The sequence below is a fragment of the Eschrichtius robustus genome, chromosome 11, assembly GCF_028021215.1.
Source record: "Eschrichtius robustus isolate mEscRob2 chromosome 11, mEscRob2.pri, whole genome shotgun sequence".
Classification (NCBI taxonomy): domain Eukaryota; kingdom Metazoa; phylum Chordata; class Mammalia; order Artiodactyla; family Eschrichtiidae; genus Eschrichtius; species Eschrichtius robustus.
This window is the reverse complement of record NC_090834.1, coordinates 62,448,220-62,473,423: the sequence shown is the minus strand read 5'-3', so window position 1 is coordinate 62,473,423 and position 25,204 is coordinate 62,448,220. Positions and strand designations below refer to the sequence as shown.

Genomic DNA, 25,204 nt, shown 5'->3' with positions numbered 1-25,204 from the left:
AGTGACTAAATTATTTGAGGACTTAGCAAGTCTAACAGTCAAAGACTAGGAGTCCAGGATCTTTTCTTTTGAATCTAAGACTGCTGAAGGTCTGGCCCTCATGCCCTGGCTCCCAGCGGCCACCAGGAGTCACCAGCTGCCTAGGTCTGCCAAGGCCATTCTCCCGCCTCCTGGGATTCACGGCCAGAAAGGCCAAAGCTTCCAGTAGCCACCGTTACTGAGCTGCGTCAGGCCCTGTGCTTTCTATCCAGTATCTTGTTCCTCCCAACCACCTTGTGATGTAGGTGTCTCTTTCACAGATGAGAAAATTGAAGCTCAGAGAGGGTAAGTGATATGAGATCATCACAGTTGGCACAGCAGGATTGTGACTCTTGTCATACTTTTTTTTTTTTTTTTTAAACAAAATGTCAGAGAATCTGGGCACCCAATTAGGCAGAGCTGCAGGGCATTACCCGCCGTGCTCCAGCAGTGTGCCCACTGCCTCCATTGGGTAGGTGATTCTAGCTTTCTGTCTAAACTAAATCCCTCCCTGCTTCTCTTTTTCCATTCTGGCCCTGGGTGCCTAGGCCTAAGCCTGGGGGTGGGGGTTAGTGTCCTTTGAACTGAGGGACATGCAGGGCCACAGGAGGGAGGTGAACTTGAATCCTGGGAGGCTGTTAAACCAGCTACATCATCTGGGGCAAGTACCTCACAGGACTGCAGTGAAGACTGCTTAGAGAATGCAGAAAAGGGAGCTCAGGAAATTATTTGACTCAACTCCTGGGACAGTGACCCCTTTACTCCCCTTAAGCCTACCTTTCTTCATGGGGCAGATCTGCTAGCACATGCCTGCCTCACTTCAGGGAGGACATGCACACCTTAACTTACTTGGAGGGAATGCTTCCTGGAGGAGCAAGTCTGGAAGGCCAGAGACAGGGTGGGCATTCCAGGGAATGAGGCAAGTGTGGGGAAAAGGGTTGGCAAAGGCCAAGCAGGGGAAGAGCTCAGAGGGGTGCCAGCTGGGAAGGCTGCACCTCTAGTCTTTGCAGTCCCGGGCAGCAGAGGGGGCAGGGATAGAACCCTGTGGTTAAAACCGCTCTGATATGGGGACATGTGTATGCATATGGCTGATGCGCTTTGTTGTGCAACAGAAACTAACACGGTATTGTGAAGCAATTATACTCCAACAAAGATGTATTTTTAAAAAAAAAAAAAAAAAAAAAAAAAAAACCTCTCTGAGCTTCCGGTTCTCTCCAGGTTTTCAATAGTTGCTCCTCAGGTGTTCAGTACGCAGGGGCTGCCTGCCTGAGTTTGTTCCCTAATGTCAAAAGTGTCACCCTTGCTGTGCATATGGACTGAGGGCCAGAGAGGGACCAGGGTCACACAGCAGAGCAGGGATAAGAATCCAGGCCCCCGATTCCCTCTTTTCTAAAAACTGGACTTAGGTTCCGCAGAGAGGTGCTGTCCTGGCCTTCTGGAGGCCAGGTTCTAGGTTCTACTCCCAGTTATCTTCATGAGAGAACTTGGGCAAATCACAGTGGGTAGAGTTTCCCCATCTGTGAGACTCTTCCTGCCCCATGGCTCTGGGCCTCACCAATGGTGATCTGGGCTCTTCCCTGGGGCTGTTGTACAGGCATGGGTACCACCTCCTCTGCCTGCCTAAGCTTGAGAGGGAGAAATGACAGAGGCTCTTGCTCTGGGCTCCTACTGCCCCTTGGTCATCTCCCTGTCCTGGGAGAGGTACCTTGGCTTGAAACTGCTGTTCCCTTGTCACCCCCACCAGATGTGAGCCCATTGGTGATGGGGATGGGAACTGAGTCACTTGTGTCTCAATGCCCAGAACGTGGCCTGGGGCAGTGAGTTTGCTGACTGAACAAATAGAGGTGGTCCTGGCCCATCGTTCTCTGGAGGAATCCTGGTGGCACTAGGTGTGGACCCATCTGTGAGATGTGACATGACGTGTCTGGTACAGGTTGTTTTCTTCTTACAGATGCACATCCACTAGTCAAAAATACTTTCAGCTTATCTGTACATTATCTTATTTGATCCCCCTGGGTCTTACCAAGTTTGTATTGAAGTTTGTATTGTCTTCTCGTTCCCACTTTAGAGATAAGAAGAGCAAAGCCCAGAAGGGTGAAGGGATGACCCTAAGGACATAGGTAATCGAGGCAGCCCAGGGACTTGAATACAGGCCTCTTGACCAGGCTCTTCCCCTGCCCCTCATAGGAGCAAGTGGGTGACAAAAAGCATGCTTAGGTGTTTAGCACACAGTGTGGAAGAGGTGTGAACCCTAAGAGGTGTGTCCATTTCTGTTGTTTCAGGATAACATTCCAGGAAAATATTCCCAGACCAGGGCTCTCTGACACAGACATGGCAGAAATGCTGCATCTGTTTTTTTGGCCAGTGGGACCAGGGGAAAATGGTCCAGAAACAAGATGCTCTTTGGCATTCATGGGGTCCTTGGCAGGTCAAGCAGTAACAGCAAACACAGGGAGCATCTAGGAGGAAACTTATGCTGGTTAAGTTGTAGGATTTCAGGACAAATTACAATTCTCTCCCTTCTAAACTAAAATTTCTGTAACGTTGTATTTTAGTCATGAAAAATAGCTTCATAACAAGCATTAAATGCAAAGATTCAGCCAGATTTTGTTATAAGGCCCCTCAGAGGGTTAGGAAATAACTGGCTTCACAACCGAAAGCTTTGGCCGGGCTCCTTGGGCAGTGAGTGAATAGTGCAGCCCGGGTGTGACCACAACCCAGAGGACAGTTTGCTCTGTCCCAGTGGAGAGTCCAGTGGCTTGAATTTTCAACTTTTGGCCATCCTGAGAAGTCTCTGTGTTCGTAAAGTCTGTTCTCAAATATTGTGACCTTTTTGTGTGATGTTCTCACTCTGCATCTAGAAACTGAACTTACCTAGAACGTAAGAGTTGGATAAGCCCTGAGAAATCATCTCATTCTACTTCTTTTAAAGCCGGGGTTGTGGCAGCCCAGTGGAAAGGGCGTCCATCAAGCGGTGGCAGGGCTAAGGCCAGAGGATATCCTCCCGCTTGCTTCTGTCTGCCTGTGGATGTGGGCTGGGGTGGTGGGTCATAGAAGAAAGGGATCTAGGTGATGTGCTGCGAATCTGGTTCAGCTGCCTTACCTTTAGTTCCTGTGATGAAGGAGGCCCCAATATAGCTATGATACAGGGGTGGGACGATTAGCTTAATTCCGTCCGCTGGTCACAGACCAGGGCCTCTGGGGCCAACAGTAGTCTTGAATGCGAGCAGCTTTCATTAGCAGGGGAAGGCAAAAGATGGAAATGATATTAAATGTGCACTGATAGTCCTTACCATATTTATGGTGAAGCACTTTCACACCCACTCTTTCCATTGGGCCTCATGACAGCCCTGTGTTACTAGGAGGCTGGAAGGATAGCAAGGAGCAGTTCTGTAGGGGAGGCCGCTGAAGGTGGGGGAAGTGATGGTGAGGAATGCTTGTGGTGACCACCCTGTGCTGCACACTTTACATGTCCTTCTTGGATCCACAGCATTATTCTCATGTTTCCGATGGGGACACTGAAGCTGGGTTCCACAGCTGTCAAGTGGGAGGCAGGATTTAACTCAGACCTTCCAACTCCAAAGTCCATGTTGTCTTCTACGCTGTTGGTGGGAGTGTCAACGGATACGGTCATTTTGGAGGCCAATTTGGCAACATCTAACAAAATTAAATACACACATACCCTTTTGACTCTCAAATTACGTATTTAGGAATTTACCCAATATTTTTACTGGAACAAATTTTTAAAGAATTATGTACAAAGGTGTTAATTTCAACTTTCGAATAGCAAATGGATGGATACAACCTCCTCATCCATCACTGTAGGAATGTTTAAATTATGATATATCCAAACAGTGGAATATAATGCAGCCTTCAAAAAGAATGAGGTAAACCTAAATATATAATCTCACATATAAAAAGGCAGTGTGTGCATATGAGTTCTATGCACAGAAAACGTCTGGAAGAATACATATAGCACATGCCCAGCTCTGGAAGAGGAGGGCTGTGGGGCCCCTCCCCAAACAGGCTGACCTCTGGTCCTCACTGGGCCGGCTGGCAGCCAGAGGGACTTGGCTTTTCACCTGGAATCCTCTAGCCACCCCCGAGACCAGTAAAATCTCCTTCCCTTGACTCGTTACTCAGGGTGGAGGTTTAGGAAAGGACAGAGTAGTCCAGAGTGCCCACTTCCTAGAAGCCAGCTGTCACATCCTCTGAGGGGACTCAGTGGCCCTCCTCTCGCCCTTCCAGCTGCAGAATCAGAGCTCCCTCCTCGGCTCCCTCAGTGCACTCTCTGCCTCTCCCTTCCAGCACCTCACACAGTACTGTCGTCATGTGTATACCTTTTTTCTCCACTGGGAAAGAACCTTGAGAGCCAAGACCACAACTTATTTATTTCTATCTCTAGCATTCAGGGTACTACACCTGGCAGGTGGGTGGCATGCGGGACTGTATGTCCCATGGATGGATTAATTTACTTCCCCCTCTCTGTATCTGTTGTAGGGTTTAAAGGAGGGCCTAGAAGTGTCTTTATAAGAAGCACTGGGTATTTGGAAAAGCCTGCTTACCCAAATCTTTTTATAAGTAAAACTTAGAAAACTTAATTCCATTTTTTAATTATTCAACATTTTGTACATAATAAATACAAAGTTTTTACAGCCACTGTAAAGAAAGCACATTTGCACAGAGGTGCTTCCTCTGAGCCCAGCCGTGTGCACTGTGACACTGGATTACATGTCCTGGAGGGAGGGGTTCTTTTTAAAAAGGAGGCATATTTTTACAACTTTGTTTTTTTAAAATAAAATTAGCAGCTCTTCCAAAAAATATTTTAAAATATAACAAAAGATTTCAAATAATCCTCTGAGAATGTGGAAAACCCAGATTCAAGGATAATTTTGCTAGCTAAAGAGAGAATACAAGACTGGGTGGCAAGAACTGCCTGATTTCAGCACTTTGAAGATTTCTAAAGTGCTTTGAAGATTTTTAACTTGTCAACAAACTTTAAAATCTTAAAAAAAAAACCCCACCCTTTTAATTTCTTTTTTAAACTTAAGAATAAGTTTGATAAACACAAAAAGACCTCAAATAGATCAACAGGTTAAGAAGCAAAAAACAAAAACAAAAATCCTCAAATCACGGAGAAGATTCATCACTGGGTACTGTCATTGAAGTGATCAAAGGACTAACTGAAAATTTCTTCAGCTCTGACCTTACTTTTGGTCAAAAATCCCATGGGGACATGTGGCGAGCATTTCAAGTTTTTAGATTCTTAGGAGGGATGGCGTTTTCAAAGCATAAGACAACTTTCGAATTAAATTCTGCAAATTTGATTTCTTAAAAAAAAAAAAAAAAAGGCCACTGGCAAATATCCCTTAGTCCCTAAGTAATGCACTCCCTATCTTCCATAGGAGGTGGAGGGCCGCCAGAGGCCTACTCTGGGACGCCTGCTGCTATGGGTTTGTTAGCCTGCAGAGAAGGCTACTCCTGGCTCTCCCTGTGACATGGAGAACTTGTCAATTTGCACCTGTGGAATCCTTTAGTCCTTCACAGGAAGCTGGTTTCCATGAGCCACAGGTTCTTCCTCCCAAGGAAATGTCAGGTCAGTTGGACCTGGGAAGCTGCATTTTATGTGGTGGGTGGCTGCCTGGGCCAGTGGACTGGCTTGGGAAAAAAATAATGCTAGAGGCCTCCCCAGTAGAGGAGCTCGACAAGGCAAGTATGTGTCCCCAGTTTATCTAGACATTCAGATTCTAAGGATACTGGTCAGAATAGTATACGCTGCAAAAATTAAAATGAAAAATACCCAAATATAAAAACAACATTAAATTGGCTCATTTCAGATCTGGAAGCTCCATTTCTGCTTTCGCCACAGCCTCCTTTCTATTAGTCTATGTGATGGGACGAGATTCGGCTACTAGTTCAGCCCCTCCATGTTAGCTCCACTAAGACTAAATGAATGGCATAAATATTAATACAAAGGACACTGTTATTGTTTTAAATCTGTTAGTTGTGGAAGAGATGTGCATTAATGCAATTGGTGCTAAACTCAGGGCAGTCCATTTTTTTCCAATACGGTTTCAGTTTCTCAATTTGGGGACTAACTGCGGGGAGGAGCCAGCCTCTCCTGAAATCCCTCCTTCTGCTTCCTTATGTAGCCAACATGATCTGATTAAACTCAATCAGATGAGCAAAAGCCACTTGAAGAAAGATGAGAATCTTTGCCACATCCTTGTGGCCACAGTAATATACTGTACGAGTGCACATGATCAGTATCTCTGTGACTGTGCCCTGATCGAGGCCTGGTCTTGAGTCTCATACAAAAATGGGCCACTGTTAGGCAAGAGGGCTGTCCCCCTCTGTGCTTCTAGGGCCCTCTAGGATTTGTGCTGTGGTAGGAGAGATGACATAGAAAATGACAACAAAAAAAGGCACAAAATATTCAAAACATGGGAGGAGTCTACCAGGCCACCCAGTCACATATAATCCTCCTTGTATTTGCTCTGTTCGAGTCATCATCATGCAAAGGTGCCTAAAAAACAAGACTGGCCAAACTCTAAGCCTGGCCTTGATTGTAGCAGTAATGGACGGGCAAACCCATCATCACACCAGTGTGATTTCCACATCCTCGATCTTCTCTGCTGGCCTTCGGTGGTTCTGCGTAGGTGGAGGGGGAGCTGCCCGGACCTGAGCAGGAAACCATCACATGGATTGTCAGTCAGCTTCCTGATTCAGTGCCTGAAGCATCCAAACCCCAACTAGTCATTTATCCAAGGATATGGGCACCCCAGGGCTCTCAGAAATACTCTAAGAATGTGCTTTCAACTTAATTTTCACAACTTCTTACACTGAGAAGGACCTACTGTTCTGGATGAAATGTGAAACTCATGATTCAGGTTCTTGCCTAGGCTGAAATCCTGGTGGGCACAAGAGTCTTTGTAGCCCTAAAAGCCTCGTCCAAAGCAAAGGCCTAGAGTTGAAAGCGAGAGAGCAATGCTTGGAGAACTGAAAACCTTTCAACATGTCTTGGAAGGAGAGTTGCAAGAGATAAGACTAGAGAGATAGGCTGGGGGTAAGTCATGAAGGGCCTCATTAAGCCATATTTTAAAATCTGAGCTTTATTCTGTAGGCAAAGAGGAATCTTTGGTGGATTTTAAACAGCAGTATCAGATGTGTGAAAAGATGACTCAGGTAAAAGTTTGAAGAAAACAGCGGTGGGCGAGAATACAGGTGACAGTTTTGGAGACTCCTGTGGTGGTCTGAAAGAAAGCTGATGTTGGCCTGCACTAGGGTACCGGCAGTGGGGGAGCAAAGGGTGGAAAAACTTGACAGCTGTCTCCAAGGTAAACCTGGCAGGACTTGTGATGACTCTTTGTGGAAGGCAGGGTCAGGGAGGTGTTACGAGTGATGGCAGAGCACTGGCAGGATGGGGGTACCACTCACCAGGACAGGAAATATGGGAAAAGGAGTATGTCTGGGAGGGAAGATAATTAACTCATGTTTTGCTGAGTTTTGGGGGTTTTGGTACATATACACTGAGATTTCCACAAGTCTGAAGCTCAGGGAAGAGACTGGATTGGCAGTTATAAATCTGGGAGTTGTCAGTAAATAAATGGTTATCAAAGCCTTGGGAGTAGATGAGATTACTCAGAGAGTGACTTTAATGACTTTAAAAGAAGCAGCCAGTGGAAAGAACCCTGAGAAGCATCAACAGAGATGGATAGAGGCAGAGAAGCCCGCAAAGGTCAATGAAAATGTAACAGGGAAGAGCCAATTCTGACTCTGTGTTGGATCTGTTTCTTTGACTTTAACCTTTGCTTTTTGTTGCTTTTGTTATTATAATCATACACAGTGGCCTGACTCAGGGAACCCTGCCCCTCTGCCTGAATGTTAAACTAAAGTGCCTTTGTTCAGCTCACAGGGAGACAATCTGACCCTGCCCACCTGTGAATGGCTGCAGAAAAGAAGAAATTAACACATCCCCTCCCCATGCTGGCCAAGCAGGCAAAACTAATGGCCTTTTAACTTTACTTCCTCACCTCCTCCCCCCTCTCTGTTCTATAAAAGAAACAGGCATCCAGACCCATAAGATGTTTTTTGGGGACCCTAGTCTGCCATCTTCTTGGTCTGCCGGCTTTCCAAATAAAGTTATTCTTCGCCTCAATACCTCGTCTCCTGATTTATTGGCCTGTCGTGCGGCAAGAAGAGTGAGTGTGGACTCAGTAACAAAAAGGAAGGGCCAGGAAGTAGAAAGCAGACCAGGAAAGTGTGGTAGAACAAATAGGTCCACTTCTCTCCATTCCCGCTCTTACCCGCTAGTCCACGCTACTGTCCCCTCTTGCTTGGACCACTGCTCCAGCCTCCTAACAGCTCGCTCCCTGTGTCCGTTCTGTCACCTTCCATTCATCCTCTACTTAGCTGCCATAGTAGTGTTTTAAAAATGCACAACTGGTCATATCACTGTCCTGCTTACAATCTTACAATAGCTTCCTAAACATTTAGGATCAAGAACCAAGTCCTTAACAAGGCACTCAATATCTGCTGAATGAACAAAGCCAAAGGTAGTGAGTGGTTCAAAAAACGGTGTCAAATGCTGAAAAGGGGGTCTAGGAAAATAAAATTGCAAATATGCACTAGATTAGCATGCAAAAGTTATGACCTTGGAAGAGCTGTTTTACAGTGAGGTGGTGGGTGGAGTCGTTGGCAGCAGAGTGAGGGGTGAGTAGAGGTGATTATTTGTAAGAATAGATTCTTTTGAGAATAGAAGCTCTCAAACCTCAAAATGCATGTATCTTATTTCATCTCAGTGTCCGTCAAAGAGGCAATTAGAGGCCTGGAAAATAGGTTCTCATTAAATGCCTGCTGGAAAAAAAAATGCTTCTGTTTCACAATTAGACCACTTTAATGCTCACAGAGCTTGTTATAATTTAAATACACTTTCATAGCTGTCACCTTGCAATCTCACCATGGCTCAGTGAGGAAAGCACCAGTGTAAGCTTGACCTTCCAAGATGTGTTCATTTTTATAGCCTTCCTTTTCCAGAGCTCTTTTTAACTTCCCAACTCCATCTCACCCTGGCATGGAGGGAATTAGTAACAACACAGGGGTCATGGAGATACACTAATTTCTAACTTTCAATTTGGAGAAACTACGCGTTCTATAACCCTGCCAGATAAGAGACTTACAGGTCGTAGTTTCCCATATGCGGTCTCAGGAGTATGTCTGGATGCCTGTGAGAATCCTGGCGATTCGGCATGGAAGCTGTTTTCTAAGGGAGGGAATCAAAGAAGCTCAATTTATTTGTGTTGTTGAGCAATAAAAATGCTAATGCAGATCTGTTTGCTCTTCAGGTGAACGTGTGGATTTCTGAATGAAAGTGTATGTAGACCCATGCCCAGGAGAACCCTTACCATTTGCTGAAGGAGAGCGGGGGAAGTACTGGGAGCTCCTCTTATCTGGGCTGGGGTAAGGGCTACTAGGAGGCTGGTCATACAGTGGCAGTGGAGGCAGGGAGCCGGGCAGCTTGGGGGAGGGAGAGATCTGCAGCAAAGGGAAGAGAGGTTACGAAGTGCTCACTTGAGGAAGGAGAGACTAGCAGGTTTCTCTGACTACTCCTGGCAAATTACTTTTCTTTGGAGCTAAGTTATGATTATTAACTTTCTTGGTCAGCCTCATTAGAAGCAAATGAACCTAGGATAACCACCCCAACCCCCAGTTTTGTGTTGCATTTAACTTTTTCCTTCCACAGATCTCATTATACTACTGATTTTAGTTTATCTTAAACAGTTACCAAGTCAAACCATTCTCTAGAGTTCTATTGAAAACATACCAAATTAGTCAATTCAGTGAAGAACAAAAAAAGGGACAAGCTGTATTTTTCAGTGAAGATAAAATAATTGGCTGAGTTTCTGACTAACCCAGGTTCTGTAAATGTCACGCTAGGTGGTCACAATACCACACAAGCAAGATGGACAGACATGTTCCTTATGGTCCTGGACCTGCCAGGCCTGCTGTGACTGATCCGAATTAGAAGTTTCCCGTAAAGACAAGGTTTGCTATGATGAGCTAAGTCTCTGAAAAGGACTAGCAGGACCTGGGCTGGGCAATGAGGCTCTGACAGTGTGAGGGAGAAAAAGAGCAAGCTAGTATTTTTACTGCATAAACTAACCACAGAGACAATACATTCCCTCTCTGGTTTCTTTCTTTCTCTCCACCAAACCATTCTTTTGTATGTCACACACAATTTAGTATTTTGGCTCCCCAATTCAGAGAACAGAATGTGGGAGAAGTGAGCTGTCATACAGCCATTGCACAAGAGCCTGACTGACAAGTCTCTGCTTCCCAAATTCAGTTTTGCAGAAACCCGGCAACCAAGGATTGGAGTGGTGAGGGTGAGGCCGAGACCACAGCCCACCTTTGCGTGGGTCAACAGACTCCTTGGGAGTCATTTTCTTTAAACATCTTTTAATTCAGCTTTCTCCCCCTGTTGTGCACCTGAATCTCTCGCATCCATGGAGTGTCACCGTTTTCTGAGGCTGAAAGTTCTTCCACTAGCACTGATGGGAAAACTCCAATCCGCCCATTGAATTCCCCTTCCCAGAAGCCATCGTCATCCTGGTTTTCTTTGTTCAAGATTCGGATGATTGCTCCCTCAGGAAAAGATAATTCATCATCTGTCTGGCCCTCGTAGTCATAAAGTGCTTTCACAAAACAGACTAGGTAGCAAGAGAGAGAAAAATGCAGTAAGAACACTGACAACCAGGTTACTTTTGCAGCCACCCCATGCACAAGTGACAACTAGAAGGCCATCGTACAGCTATAATTCTGTACTCACTGAAGATCAACTTTAGGGTTCTACTGTACAGGATAAACGTGACCAAATAAACATATTACAGAAAAGGAATAAAGCTGTGCTTTTTAACCTACTGAAGGCTGACTCCAGGGTAATACAGTTTAGGCCAAATGTGACCAAATAAAGAGTGCCTTGTTTCAGTCTTTACCACTGGCATCTCCGTTGAGGCTGCCTGAAACGAGTTCGGCCTCCGTGGAATTGCTGGATGTGTGTGACCGACTGTCCAAAGCAGCCAAGGACTGCAGCATGCTCAGCAGACTGTTCGAGGTGGGAAACTGTAGGTACTTTTCTGGTACATAACCCACTTGGCCGACTTTATTTCGAGCCTGAGTAAAAGACATGTGACAAAACAGGTTTGCACACACAATTTGGACAGGGTACAACAAGAACCAAAACAAACTCCTGAAAATGTCACAAGAAGGGGCGATATGAGCAAAGGAATATACCTTTACCCAGTCTTCCATATCTCCATCTTCAATCACTTCTAACACCTCATGTTCCTCAATGGTCAACTCATCTGGTTGAGAAGCCTGCAATGTAGGATGGTCATGGACAAAATTAAAAAGGTTAGATAAAGAGCAGATGTGAACTGATCATAACAAAAACTGGGGATCAAAATATTGAAATGATTTTGAAAAACGTACTGAACATAAAAATTTGAGTGTTGTAAAACTATCATAATGAGGTGAAGTTTTACTTTAAAAAACTAAACAAAATAAAGCCACAACAAAAACTGGAGAAACGGAATCCTCAAGAGGCAATCAGGTTCAGTGAACACAGCACTCTGCTGGAAGTAGAGGACCTGGGTTCTAGCTCCAGCTTATGTATCTATTGGTAAGTTATTCAACTTCTTGATGCCTCCATTTCTTCAAAATGACAATCCTGCCATTCTCGGGAAGATGGGGGAGTCAGTGTGGGATGAATAAGCACAGAACCATGATGATTTGGGAAGCACAAGCAAAGGAGAAAGCCGTGAATTAGAACTACACCAGAGGGCTACCGTGGAGGTGCAGGCTGTGAAAATGCAAAGAGCTATGTACATGGATTGACTGATAGCTTGAGCAGTGCCTGGAATTCGTCTGGAATCACCATAAAACAGTGGCCAAGAGAAGAAAGTTGTAGGAGAGAAATGATTGAGGTTGGTCAAAGTTTGGATTTATTATGCTCCAACTTAACTGTAGAGACTAGGCTGATCCACTTGAGTGCTTCTGCAGAAGTTGCTGTGATTTTTTTTTTTTTTTTAAATCCCTAACAGCAGGAGTCCACTAGCACCAGACACCTAAATACTACCCCTGAGGCTGTAGAATCTGAGAGCAAGCTCTCAGGGACTCTGCAGGGGGGTTGTAGAGAGAGACTTTGTGGCTTTGTTTCCTAAAGAGACTTGCCTGTCACGTGTAACAGGAGGGGTCTGCGGACATCTTCTGGCTCTTAGTGAACAGCCTTAAAAGCTTTCCCCAAGTCCCAAGATTAGTTAAAACTACTGCTTTAGACCATATAGTTTTTCAGATCTCACAGTCTCAAAGTGTAAAATAGCTCCAAATTACGCAAACAAAAGTAAGGCAAGACTCATTTCCAAAGACTCATTTCCCATTTCATGTACATTTCAACAAAACCCAGATTCTGGATATTGCTACAATAGCTGCTTGAGACAGAAAAATAGTATTGAAAATGGCTGACCAATCACAGAAATACTCCAGGACCAGAATTTTAAATATATTACCTCTGATCTCAAAATATGAGAAAAAAAAAGCTCACTGATTTTTTTTTTTTTTTTTTAATTTTTGAAGCAATATTGCTTTATTCTGTTTTCTTGCGAAACACATCAAAAGACTGTGGCCATAGTTCATAAAGCATCATCAGAGTTATTCCAACCCAAAGAACAAGAGACTGGGCAGGCTCCTGCCCTGGTCACAAAAGAGAGAACGGGGACCAGGGAATGGCCAAAATCTCAGGGGACCAAAGGCTGCAGGGGCAAGTAAGAGAAGGGGTTTTTATTTACAAAACAAAACCAAAAATCGTATTGATCATTTACTGTATGCAGGCATGTTATACGTGCTTTATATGTGTTAACTCATTTAATACTATTTAATACTATGAAAGAATCATCATTAAGAATGAAAGGGAGCACAAAGAGGTTTAAGTAACTTGCCCAAGGTCATAGCCAGTGGGTGGCAGAGCTGAAAGCTCTTAACTCCAAAATATGCCATACACAGTGACTTTAGGGTACTGGCTTTCAAAAGTGTAGCTTTTGGGTGCAGACCTGGAAAAGAATCTGAGATGGGGTGTGGGTAGATAAATAGACAGGGAGAATGAGAGTTCCGAAAGTCTGGGGTTAATATCTAGGACACATTTTGAAGATATTTGAAGCTCACTGATTTTTGATAGCTTTTCCAATGGAATTTTTTAAAAATTTAATTTAATTAATTTATTTTTATACAGCAGGTTCTTATTAGTTATCTGTTTTATACATGTTAGTGTATACATGTCAATCCCAATCTCCCAATTCATCCCACCACCACCACCAACCCCCTCCAATGGAATTTTTTCTCTAATCTGAAACCACACTATGCCTTGAATATACTAGCAAAAGGCACCTACGTAACAAATTCTGTGGCAAAACTTAAAAAGTTATCAACACAACCAGATTTCAGTGTGTGTGACAGCAAAGCAGGAGGGTTAAGAGCACCTTTAAATATAATGCTGCCCTTGTAAAAGAAGTCATGAAGGTCCATGCAAGTTGTCCAACATTGTTATATAAGCAGACACTAGCTTGATCATACCATACCTAAGCAGTGACCAATTCTTCCACTTGACAAGGTCAAGTCCTTTGCATGACACTCAAAACCCTGTGGTCTCTTGATGCTTTGGCCCCAGCAAACTATTCCCTATTCTCTGAACATACCACGTTCTTTATTGCCTCTATGCTTTTATCAGGCTGTTCCTTCTTTCCAGCAGGCCCTGCTCCCTCTTTCCCATCTGGTGACTAGATTTAGATTACTGTGAGTTCAAGTCCAGCTTCAGTCTGTTTCTACAGGCAAGTGACCATAAGACCTTTTAGAGCCTCAGTTTTCTTTTTTATTCCTATTACAATGTAAGCTCCACGAGGGCAGAGATTTTTGTCTGTGTTCATCAATGCTATATCCCCAAGCCTAGAAAAGAGCACAGCATGGTACATGGAAGATGCTCATGTACTGACACTTGTTGAAATAATGGGTTGGTTGATAATATCTTCCTTATAGGGTTATTGAAGGGATTAGAAAAAATATATATATATATATATGTATGATACCGGGCACACAGGACTTCATAAATGGTAGCTATTATTATTACTCATGATTTGATGCCCAGCTTATATGTTTTCCAAGACCACCCACAATGAGCTGGTTGCTTTTTCCTCCTTTTATTCTTATAAGGCTTTGAGCATCCCTCTAACACTGACTACTGTGGCACTCAAGTTAGTTGTTTGCACTTGTGCGCTTCCTATTAGAATGACTTACTTAAGGCAGGGAATGTAATTCTTCTCACTTATCCCAACTAAAGACAGCAAGTGGTCAGTAAATAGTTATTAAATAAACACATGGTCTCACACTACCTCATGAAGTCCTAATATGCAGTGGCAGCCAGGACGCCAGAAGCAGCCATGCCCTCCATTCCCACCACCATCTCTCTAAATTTCCTGTTTTCTTTTAAAACAATATGATTTTTCCTGATTACAGAAGTAATACATGTTCACTGTAGAAAAGCTAGAAATATGTATAATTAAGACCTTAAGGTAATACAATTTGGTATCTTACTTTTTGGACATATTTCTTCTTACATAAAAAACTCTAATATAATTTTCAATTATCTTCATAAAATTTGTTATGGTTACATTATATGAATGGTTAATTTATTTAACTATTTCCTTATTGGACTGCCAACTTTGCTATTATAAAGTAGTACTATGATGAAAGAGCATTTTGTATCCAGAATGTTCTTCTATATTGTGGGTCACTTTCTTAGGATATATACTAGGTAGGGTCAAAGTTATGAGCATTTTTAAGGCTTTTGAAACTACTCCTTAAATTTAGCTTTTCTTTGTTCTCACCAGATTAACTTAGGCCTTCTTTGCTGGTCTGGACCATAGGAATCACAACTAGGCTTATAGTTAGTCTCTCTCCACTCTAAGCTACCCTCTCTGGAATATCTATATCACGACCAGGGTTACCTTATTTAAAAGCCCAGTCTGATTTTAGGACACCCAATGGCTTCCTTCAGCCAGGATAAAAGCCAAACTCAGTCTGATCTACAGGTCTATCCGACATCTTTACTTCCAGCTGCTCTATTTCCCACACTTGATGCTCACGCAACACTGAGTTTAACATTTCCTGAACACCCTATTATCTCATCAAACTGTGTCTCTGTATCTGCTGTTTGCTTAAAAGGCTCTTTCCCTTCCCTACCTTATCACTGTAACTAGAAAAATCTTATTCATGATCCCATTGAAATGCTACCTCATCTGTAAAATTCCTCAGATGTAATAATCACTCAGATACCTAGGACCTTCTCTGTTTAAGGACCTTAAATTTTAATTCTGGAACTTCAAAGTAAATATAATACTGAGACGGAAGATAGGGAAACAATCCCAACCAAGTTTTATAATATTTTAAAACACCTTACAAGTATCTCGGAAGATGACTTCAAATTTTCAAAAGGTTATCAAAACAGTTTACATTGGGAAAAAAAAATCCCAACCCTTTTAGAAAAGAGGAAGTATTGTTAACTTAAATATATAATACAAGGATGTTAAATGAAAAAAACTCTGGTAATCACTGACATTGAGGAGTAAATAATATCAGCTTTTGGCTCTCCAGGGATGGTGGTGGTAGGAGTGAGACTGTCCCATGTATGATTTAGATTCTCTTCAGACCCTTCCTCTGCTGTTGTCCCTTAAGCATGGCATTAACATGAAAGGAATTCATTTAAATTAATGCCATTCATTAAAATGAAAGGGATTCATTTGTTCATGCCTTCCTTACATCATTCATTTATTCATTCCACAATTATTTCCTGAGGACCCACTATGTGCCAGGCACTGTCCTAGGTGCTGAAGACACATACACAAGGTACACAGACGCAGACAAGGTTTCTGCCTTCATGGACCTTTAGTGGAGAGTCAGATAAAGAAGTATGAAAACAAACAAGATTCAGTTTGGTTGGTGATAGGTGCTATATAGTAAATAAATGAGGACAAAAGCGCAATGGGATAGAGTAGTGACTGGGGAGTTGGCTACGCATTTAGGTGGTCGGGGAAACCTGAGGAGGCACTATTTGAGCTGAGCCTATATGAAGAGCAGTGGGCAGCCAACCAAGATTTGGGAAAAGACAGTTCCAGGTAGAGGAGCAGCAAGTGCAAAGCTGTCAAGTCAGAGAGGAGCATAGTGCTTTTGAAGACTGAAAGGCAGCCAGAGTTGCTAACGTGTAGTGCGTGGGTTGGGTGGGTTGGTCTGACATGAAGCTAAGGAGATTTGCAGGGGCCAGATCAATCTGGACATTATAGACTCTCTTGAAGAGTTTATTTTTCTTTGTGTGATGGAAAGCTTATAAAGGGTTTTAGGCAGGGGAATAAAATAATCTCCTATATGTATTAAAGATAATTCTGGCTACAGAGTGGAAAGTGGACTGTTGGTAGACAAGTATGAAGAAGGGATACTAATTATTAGGGGTTTTTTTCTTTTACAGTAATCAAAGCAATGGCCTAGACCAAGATGCGAAATGTGAATGGATTCAGGATATGTTTTGGAGGTGGACTCAACAGGACTGGCTAGTGATTGATGAAGGGAATAAGGAAAAGAGAGGAACCGGGGAACTGAAACTCAATTTACTTTGTTTGAGTAAAAAGTTAATGTGAAAGCAGGGCAGGGGTGAGAGAGATTAAGAACTATTATACCAAATCAAGTTTGGAAGTTCAGGAATCTATTTATCCAGATCCCTGCTTAACCTGGAAACAAGAGGTGGTTATATTAAGGTTAGGAAAGGTAAAGTTTAACAAAACTGCTCTGTCAAGCAATTTTATTTTAATACCAATTTTGAGAACTATCCTAACGGAGGGTCTTGTGTCAGGCAATTGATACGGGTAAGAGTTCTATTTACAGAAAATTTACTAGATGTCAGGCACTGTGCTAAATGCTTTGCTATAAAAGTGGTATCTCATTTAGTCTTCAAACTAGCCCTATAATATTATCCCCATAATATAGATAAGAAAACTGAGGCTCACAGAGACCAAGGGACTAGCGTGGTTATGTAGATCATAAGTGTCAGAGACAGGATTTTAACCGAGGCAGTCTGACGTCAGAGCCTGGACTCTTTCCCATTATGTTATGTTGCCTCTAATAGGAACTGAACACCAATTTTATGATAAGTACAGTATAAGAGGCTGGGTAGATACAGTTACTTGTATCTTCAGAGTTGTCACAATTTAATATGAGAAGTATGTTAGAGAAATACAAACCTTATAGGAATAAACAACTTTGCAGGTGAGTGGATAATTTCTTAAGGTGCCAGAAGGGCTGGAACTGCTGTCATCAAAAACATCCATGTTGTCTTCAAACTCTTCTCCTTCTTCTCTCTCGGTATCTGCATTAAGCTAGGAAAAATCAGAAGCCATTGGCTAGCTTGCTTACTTCAAGAAAATGGATGAAAGCAGAAAAAACACTTAAAACCTGATTGTTTCAAAATGTTAATTTACTTATTCAACTGCACAAAGAGAAGTATCTGTTCTGTTCTCACTTGCATTTTTCATGTTATGAAAGGGCAGAGTTTTTTTTCTTTTTAAAACCAAGAGTCAGTTAAATACTGATTAATGAAGGCCTCTTACCATTTTAAACTGATCATATCAGGAAAGAGTAAAAAGATTTCTAAGTGCTACTAATGATGTGGAGAAACAGGTTTTCAGCTATGGCTGGTAGAAATGTAAACTGGTACATCCTTGAAAAGAACCCCCGCCTACTGAAATTAAAAACTAAACGTGACATTTGATCTAGCAATTTCACTTTTGTGAATCTATTATGGAGAAATAAAAGCACCAGGATGTAAGACTATATATTCTAGGATGTTTACTGCAACACTGCCTGTAGTGGTAAAAGCCTGGACACAACCTATATGTCCATCAGTAGAGGAATGTCTGAATAAACTATGATGTGTTCATATCATAGATAAATAACACCCATTAAAAATGAATTAGGGACTAGAAAGCCCCAAAATAAATCAGTGCATATATGGTTACATGATTTTTGACAAGAGTCCCAAGATGTTCAATGAGGAAAAGAGAGTCTTTTCCGCAAATGGTACTAGGAAAACTGGATATCCACAGGTAAAAGAGTGAAGTTGGACCCTTATCTTACAAAAATTAACTCGGGACTTCCCTGGCGGTCCAGTGTGGTTAAGACTCTGTGCTTCCATTGCAGGGGATGTGGGTTAGATCCTTGGCCTGGGAACTAAGATCCCATATGCCACATGACATGGCCAAAAAAAAAAAAAAAAAAAAAAAATTAACTCAAATGGACAGAAGACCTAAACATAAAAGCTAAAACTATAAAACTTTTAGAAGAAGACAGAGGGGAAAAGCTTCATGACACCAGATTTGGCAATGATTTCTCGAATATGAAACCAAAAGCATACGTAACAAGAGAAAAAAAATAGACAAATTGGACTACATCAAATTTAAAACTTTTGTGCATCAAAGGAAAACAGAGTAAAAAGGCAACCACAGAATGGGAGAAAATATCTGCAAATCATATCTGATAAGGGATTGGGACTTCCCTGGTGGTCCAGTGGGTAAGACTCCGCACTCCCAATGCAGGGGGCCCGGGTTCGATCTCTGGTCGGGGAACTAGATCCTGCATGCAGGCTGCAACTAAGAAGTCCACATGCCGCAACTAAAAAGCCTGCATGCCGCAACTAAAAGATCCTGCACGCCGCAACTAAAGACCCCACATGCCACAATGAAGATCCCGTGTGCTGCAACTAAGACCTGGCACAGCCTAAATAAATGTAAAAAAAAGAGAAGATTATCTGATAAGGGATTAATATCCAGAATATATAAAGAACGCCTAAAACTCAACAACAAAAAACAGCTCAATTCAAAAATGGACAAAGGACTTGAAAATACATTTCTTCAAAGAAGATATACAAGTGGCCAACAAGCATATGAAAAGATGCTCACATCACTAATCATTAGGGAAATGCAAATCAAAACCACAATGAGATACCACTTCACACCCATTAGGATGGCTATTATAAAAAAAACCAGGAATTAAGTGTTGGTAAGGATGTGGAGAAACTGGAACACTTGTGCACGGGTGGTAGGAATGTAAAATGTGTAGCTGCTTTGGAAAATGGTATGATGGTTCCTCAAAAAGTTTAACACAGAATTACCATATAATCCAGCAATTTCACTTCTATTCTTTCAATTCTTTTCAATTTTAATTTCTATTCTATTCTTTCAATTCTTCCTCCCAAAAGAGTTTGAAAGCAGGCACATGAACAGATATTTGATTACCAATCTTCATAGCAGCATTATTCAGAATAGCCAAAAGGTAGAAGCAACGCAAGCATCCACTGAGATGAGGGGATGAACAAAATGTGGTATATGACAACAGAATATTATTCAGCCTTAAAAAGGAAGGACATTCTGACACATGCTACAACGGATGAATGCTAAGGACATTAATATTAAGTGAAATAAGCCAGTCACAAAAAAGATAAATACTGTATGACTCTACTTATATGAAGTACCTAAAGTAGTCAAATTTATAGAGACAGAAAGTAGAACGTTGGTTGTCAGGGATTTGTGGGTTGGGGGACAGGGGAGTTATTTTTTTATTTTTTATTTAAATTTATTTATGGCTGTGTTGGGTCTTTGTCGCTGCACACGGGCTTTCTCTAGTTGCAGCGAATGGGGGCTACTCTTCGTTGCGGTGTGTGGGCTTCTCAGTGCTGTGGCTTCTCTTGTTGTGGAGCACGGGCTCTAGGCGCACGGCCTTCAGTAGTTGTGGCACGTGGGCTCAGTAGTTGTGGCACGTGGGCTCAGTAGTTGTGGCGCACAGGCTTCGTTGCTCCGCGGCATGTGGGATCTTCCTGGACCAGGGCTTGAACCCGTGACCCCTGCATTGGCAGGCGGATTCTCAACCACTGTGCCACCAGGGAAGCCACAGGGGAGTTATTGTTTAATTGGTATACAGCTTCACTTTTGCAAGATGAAAAGAGTTCTGGAGATGGATGATAGCTATGGTTGCACAAAAATGTGAATGTACTTAATGCCACTGAACTTTATATTTAAAAATGGTTTAAATGGTAAAGTTTATGTTATGTATATTTTGCCACAGAAAAGGGCACAGTTTCTTTAGAAATGTAGCACAAGGAAAACAATTTAACCCAGTTTCAATGTATATTACCCATCATAGCTAAAAGGCATATATTAATTAAAATCGAATTGAGTGTAAAAAATGTATTTGAGTATTGTCCATTATATTAAAATACAAATAATATTTATGTGAGCATAAATATCTGACAGAGGTAGGCAAAGTAAGAAGAATAAAGACTGGAGAATAGAGGAGATTGGCTTGTTTTTTATATACCTCTGAACTATAAACTATTAGAATAGGCATGTTTTATTTTTTATTTTTTTAAAATAAATTTGTTTATTTATTTATTTTTGACTGTGTTGGGTCTTCATTGCTGTGTGCGGGCTTTCTTTTAGTTGCAGTGAGCGGGGGCTACTCTTCATTGCGGCGCGCAGGCCTCTCATTAAGGTGGCTTCTCTTGTGGTGGAGCATGGGCTCTAGGTCCGTGGGCTTCAGTAGTTGTAGCACATGGGCTCAGTAGTTGTGGCTCACGGGCTCTAGAGCGCAGGCTCAGTATTTGTGGCGCACGGGCTTAGTTGCTCCGCGGCATGTGGGATCTTCCTGGACCAGGGATCGAACCTGTGTCCCCTGCACTGGCAGGCGGATTCTTAACCACTGCGCCACCAGGGAAGCCCCTGTTTTACTTTTTAAATTAAAAATCCAATAAAGAAGAAACAGAATAGGCTCAAAGGTTTCTTGGTTTCGAGCTACATATAAACACTTACTTGGCTACTTTTCCCTATGTTTAAACATGCAAAGGCACTAATGCTTACACATTAAGGCTATAAGGAATGGAGAGTCAGAACTGGGCTTTACAGTAGAACAATTAATTAAAATACCAAATACCTACTATATGCTGAACACTAAGCTAGGCTCTTAGATATGAAATGAAGGACGCTGTCTGCATTGCAGGAGTTCACAACCTAGAGTGGGAAATGAGCACAACCAAATGCTAAGTGCACAGAGGGCCCTGTGAATATGGAAATGGTGAATTGAGAAGAAGGTCAGAGATTTCCTGAGATTCAGTGAGTCAAAAATTATAGGCTGCCTATAACGTCAAGTTCTACTCTTTATTGAGCTAATGTGATTTCTCTTGTGTAATTATCACTGACATTTTAAAAGACTCTCTTCAACTGCTATTTACCTAATAAAATTCTAAAGAACTGGGGGAAGGAGAGGGTTCCTGAAGAATAAATAGTACATATTTCTTGTCACATTTATTGCCTCCATTTCAAAGCCCCTGTAATAGTCTCATTTATAACTATTACTGAAAATTCTCCACAGCTGAGTGCCTCACGTGCCTCATCTTACAAATATTCATGTATGGTCAGTCAGATCAATGACAAAATAGACTCAAATCTTGACCTTTCAAATTATCTCAGGCTTATGATTCTATTATTTTCCAATAGGGCGCCATATAAAAGATGAGGTTCACATGCAGGAAACTGCCGTGAAACTAACTTAAACATATTTATATACACTTGGAAGACATTGCCTTTATATTCTAGTAAAGGTTATAGACATTAAAAAAAAACTGGGCATTACAAAAAACAAAACAAAACAAAACACCCATACATCTATAAAAACTAAAATTAAAGCCAATGTGGGCAGAACATGTTTCCAAAAATATAGCATAAGGAATGTTAATATGTACTGTGCTTTGGCACTGGGAATCAATCCAATACATTTCATTTTGGCAACGTTGTTTGATACTGAACATTCCTTTCTTCCTCCTTCATTTTGAGTTCATTTTTTGATTCTCACGGAAGGACTGAAAGGTTGCAGTGACAGCAATAGGGGTCACTGCCACATGCTTTTGCATTGCTCTAGCAGCTTTCCAAAGTATGTCATCTCAGGACAATTTCTTCCTTTTTCCTCTTCCACCCTCTGTAACTTAGCTGTTGCAATGCCTTCTTGACCAAGCATTTCTAAAATCACATTCTTCCTGTTTCTTAACAACTGCTCACTTATCCCTTTTCCTTCCTGTCATCTGACAGAATTTTAATCAAAACTATTTTTTCTAGCTGTATTAATATTTTTCCTTTCTTAGATGTTGTAAAATGCTTACTCTTACTGCAAGGGCAGAAAAGAACTTTTCCAAGTTGGTTTTAGTAGCTGACCTCCTGTATTCAGCAAAATTATCTCTGAAGAGCTTCATCAGCTTTATGGTCCCTGGATCTGACAGACTTGGGTCTGAATGCTGACTGTGCCACTTACTTGCTATATGACCTTGGGCAAATTATTTGACTTCTCAACTTCAATGACCTCATCTCTATAATGAAGACAATTACTTCTTAACAAGGTTATCATAAGGATTAAGTGAGGCAATACTTAAACCCTTAACACATGCTTAGTACATAGGAGGTACTTAATACATCATTATTGTTTTTATGAGAAAAGGAGAATATAGATTAAAAAAACCTGGTGATATCCAGCATAGAGGAAGGCAGCTCCCTATAACTGGCTAGCAGAACCTCTGAATTCCATCTAGACAGAAAAGTGATCACAGTGAACATCATTCCAGACACAACACAAGTATATTTTAAAAAATGATGTTGAAAATATCAGCAAAATGGATTTCTGTTTCCAGGCAAGATGGAATATTAGAGACCAGATTTAAACTCCTTCCAGAAACAACTAAAAAACTGTTCAAAATATATGAAAGAACAGTTTTCAAGACACTGGACATCATGTGATGAAAGTTAGTGATCCTTGGTGGATGGGAAACAAACAATTTCCCCAACTTACTGTGTGAAAAAAGTTTCCAAGCTGAGATATAGCAGGAGGGAACCCAAGAAAAGGATGGTGGTCTCCCTGAATTGAGGATATGGAACTGGGAATTCAGGAAGGTCAAAGTGGCTAGAGTTTGCTGGGTAGAGTAATGAAGAAATGCAGAGAGAACTCTGGAAATCTGCAGAGGGTCCCCCTCAAGTCTTCAGCTAAGTACTGATCAGCACATATATGTCAAGAACTACCTGAAGCCAGCAATAGAACCACCCAAAGGATTAGAGGGAACAATCCTCAGCATTCACATAGGTCTGGGAATACTTCCTATTCCCTCTTAACAGAGCAGAAAACCTCATAAGGCACAGGGCATCATGTAGAGAACTGAGAAAATCAGTAAGGATACAGAAGACTTGAACAACACTATAAACCCACTTGACTTAATTGACATTTATAGAACATAACAGCTAACACCAGCAGATTATATATTCTTTTCAAGTACACATGGAACATTTACCAAGATATACCATATAATGGGCCACAAAACAAGTCCCAATAAATTTAACATGATTCAGGTATGTTATCTGACCACAATGGAAATAAATTATGTCATTAATAGAAAGGTATCTGTAAAATTCCCAAATATTTGGAAATTCAATAATACTTCTAAACAACCCATGAAACAAAGAAGAAATTAAAAGGCCAATTAGAAAATATTTAAAACTGAATGAAAATAATAACACAATGTATCTGAATTTGTGTGGTATCTGAATTTGTGTGGTGGCGCTTAAGCAACATGTAGAAGGAAATGTTTGTACCAAATGCCTATATTGGAAAAGAAGGAAAGTCTCACATCAGTGACCTTAGCTTCCACCTTAAAAAATCAGGAAAGAGCAGATTAAATCCAAATTAATCAGAAGAAAGGAAATAATAAAAACCAGAGCAGAAATCAATAAAATAAAAAAAAGAAAAACAACAGGCAAAAAAGTCAATGAAGTCAAAAGCTGTTTTTTTTTGTGAAGATACATCAAATTGATAAACCTCTAGTAGGATGATCAGGGAAAAAAAAGAGGAGACACAAATAAACAATATCAGGAATAGGAGAAGTGATGTCACTACAGATTCTCCAGACAATCAAAGAATAATAAAAAATATTATGAGCAACTTTATGCCAATAAATTTGGCAGCTTAAATGGAATTGACAAATTCTTTGAAAGATACCTATGATCAAAGTCCATTCAAGAAGAGTAAGTTGAATAACCCTATCTCTATTAAAGAAATTGCATTTGTTGTTTAAAAAACTCCCACAGGGGAACTTCCCTGGTGGTCCAGTGGGTAAGACTCTGAGCTCCCAATGCAGGGGGCCTGGGTTCGATCCCCGGTCAGGGAACGAGATCCCACATGCATGACTCAATTAAGGAGTCTGCATGCCACAACTAAAGATCTCGCATGCCGCAACTAAGACTTGCCGCAGCCTAAATTAATAAAACTCTCAAAAAAAACTCCTCCAGGTCCAGGTAACTATTGTGGTGACTTCTACTAAACATTAAAGGAAGAAAAAAATTCTACATAAGCTTCCAGAAAATTGAAGAGGAGGGGATTCAAATTATTTTATGAGACAAGCATTATTCCAAAACCAGACAAAAACATTATAAGAGAACTATAGACTAATAAAGTATCTGCCATAAATAGACATAGAAAAATGCTGATCAAAATTTTAACAAGTTAATTCCAATCAATATATAAAAAGGACAATATACCAAGATCCAAGTGGAGTTAATCAGGAATGCAAAGTTGGTTTAATATTTGAAAAATCATCAATGCACTTCACAGTACTAACAAACTAATAAAGAAAAAAATCATTTGACAAGATCCAACATCCATTCCTATCAGCAAACTAAACAAAAATAGAGGAAACTTCCTTGACATGGTAAAGGGCATCTACAAAAATCCTACTGTGAACATCATACTTAATGGTGAAAGACCGAATGCTTTCTCCCTAAGTTTGGGAACAAGGCAAGAACATCTGTTGGCTCTTACCACTTCTATTCAAGCATTGTACTGGAGATTGCAGTTGTTACAGGAAGGGAAAAAAACAAGCATGGAAGGAAGTAAAACTATCTTTATATATAGGTGACATGATTATCTATAGAGAAAATCTACATAAAAGCTACAACAACTAATAAATGAGTTTAGCAATGTTGTAGGATACAAAATCAATATACAATAAGCA

The 25,204-nt window shown here is 41.3% G+C and overlaps 1 protein-coding gene across 1 annotated transcript in view; it reads right to left on the bottom strand.

Moving 5' to 3' along the window:
* Window positions 1-3,895: 3,895 nt before the first annotated feature.
* FCHSD2 (FCH and double SH3 domains 2) overlaps window positions 3,896-25,204 on the bottom strand; it is a 316,582-nt gene continuing 295,273 nt past the window's right edge. Inside the window, exons 14-20 of the mRNA XM_068554544.1 lie at window positions 17,355-17,489; window positions 11,311-11,394; window positions 11,013-11,190; window positions 10,507-10,727; window positions 9,423-9,552; window positions 9,198-9,280; window positions 3,896-6,699 (exon numbers count right to left, since the gene is read on the bottom strand). Of these exons, the coding sequence (XP_068410645.1) occupies window positions 6,616-6,699; window positions 9,198-9,280; window positions 9,423-9,552; window positions 10,507-10,727; window positions 11,013-11,190; window positions 11,311-11,394; window positions 17,355-17,489 (915 nt within the window). The 3' untranslated portion in view covers window positions 3,896-6,615. The remainder of the gene's footprint in view (window positions 6,700-9,197; window positions 9,281-9,422; window positions 9,553-10,506; window positions 10,728-11,012; window positions 11,191-11,310; window positions 11,395-17,354; window positions 17,490-25,204) is intronic.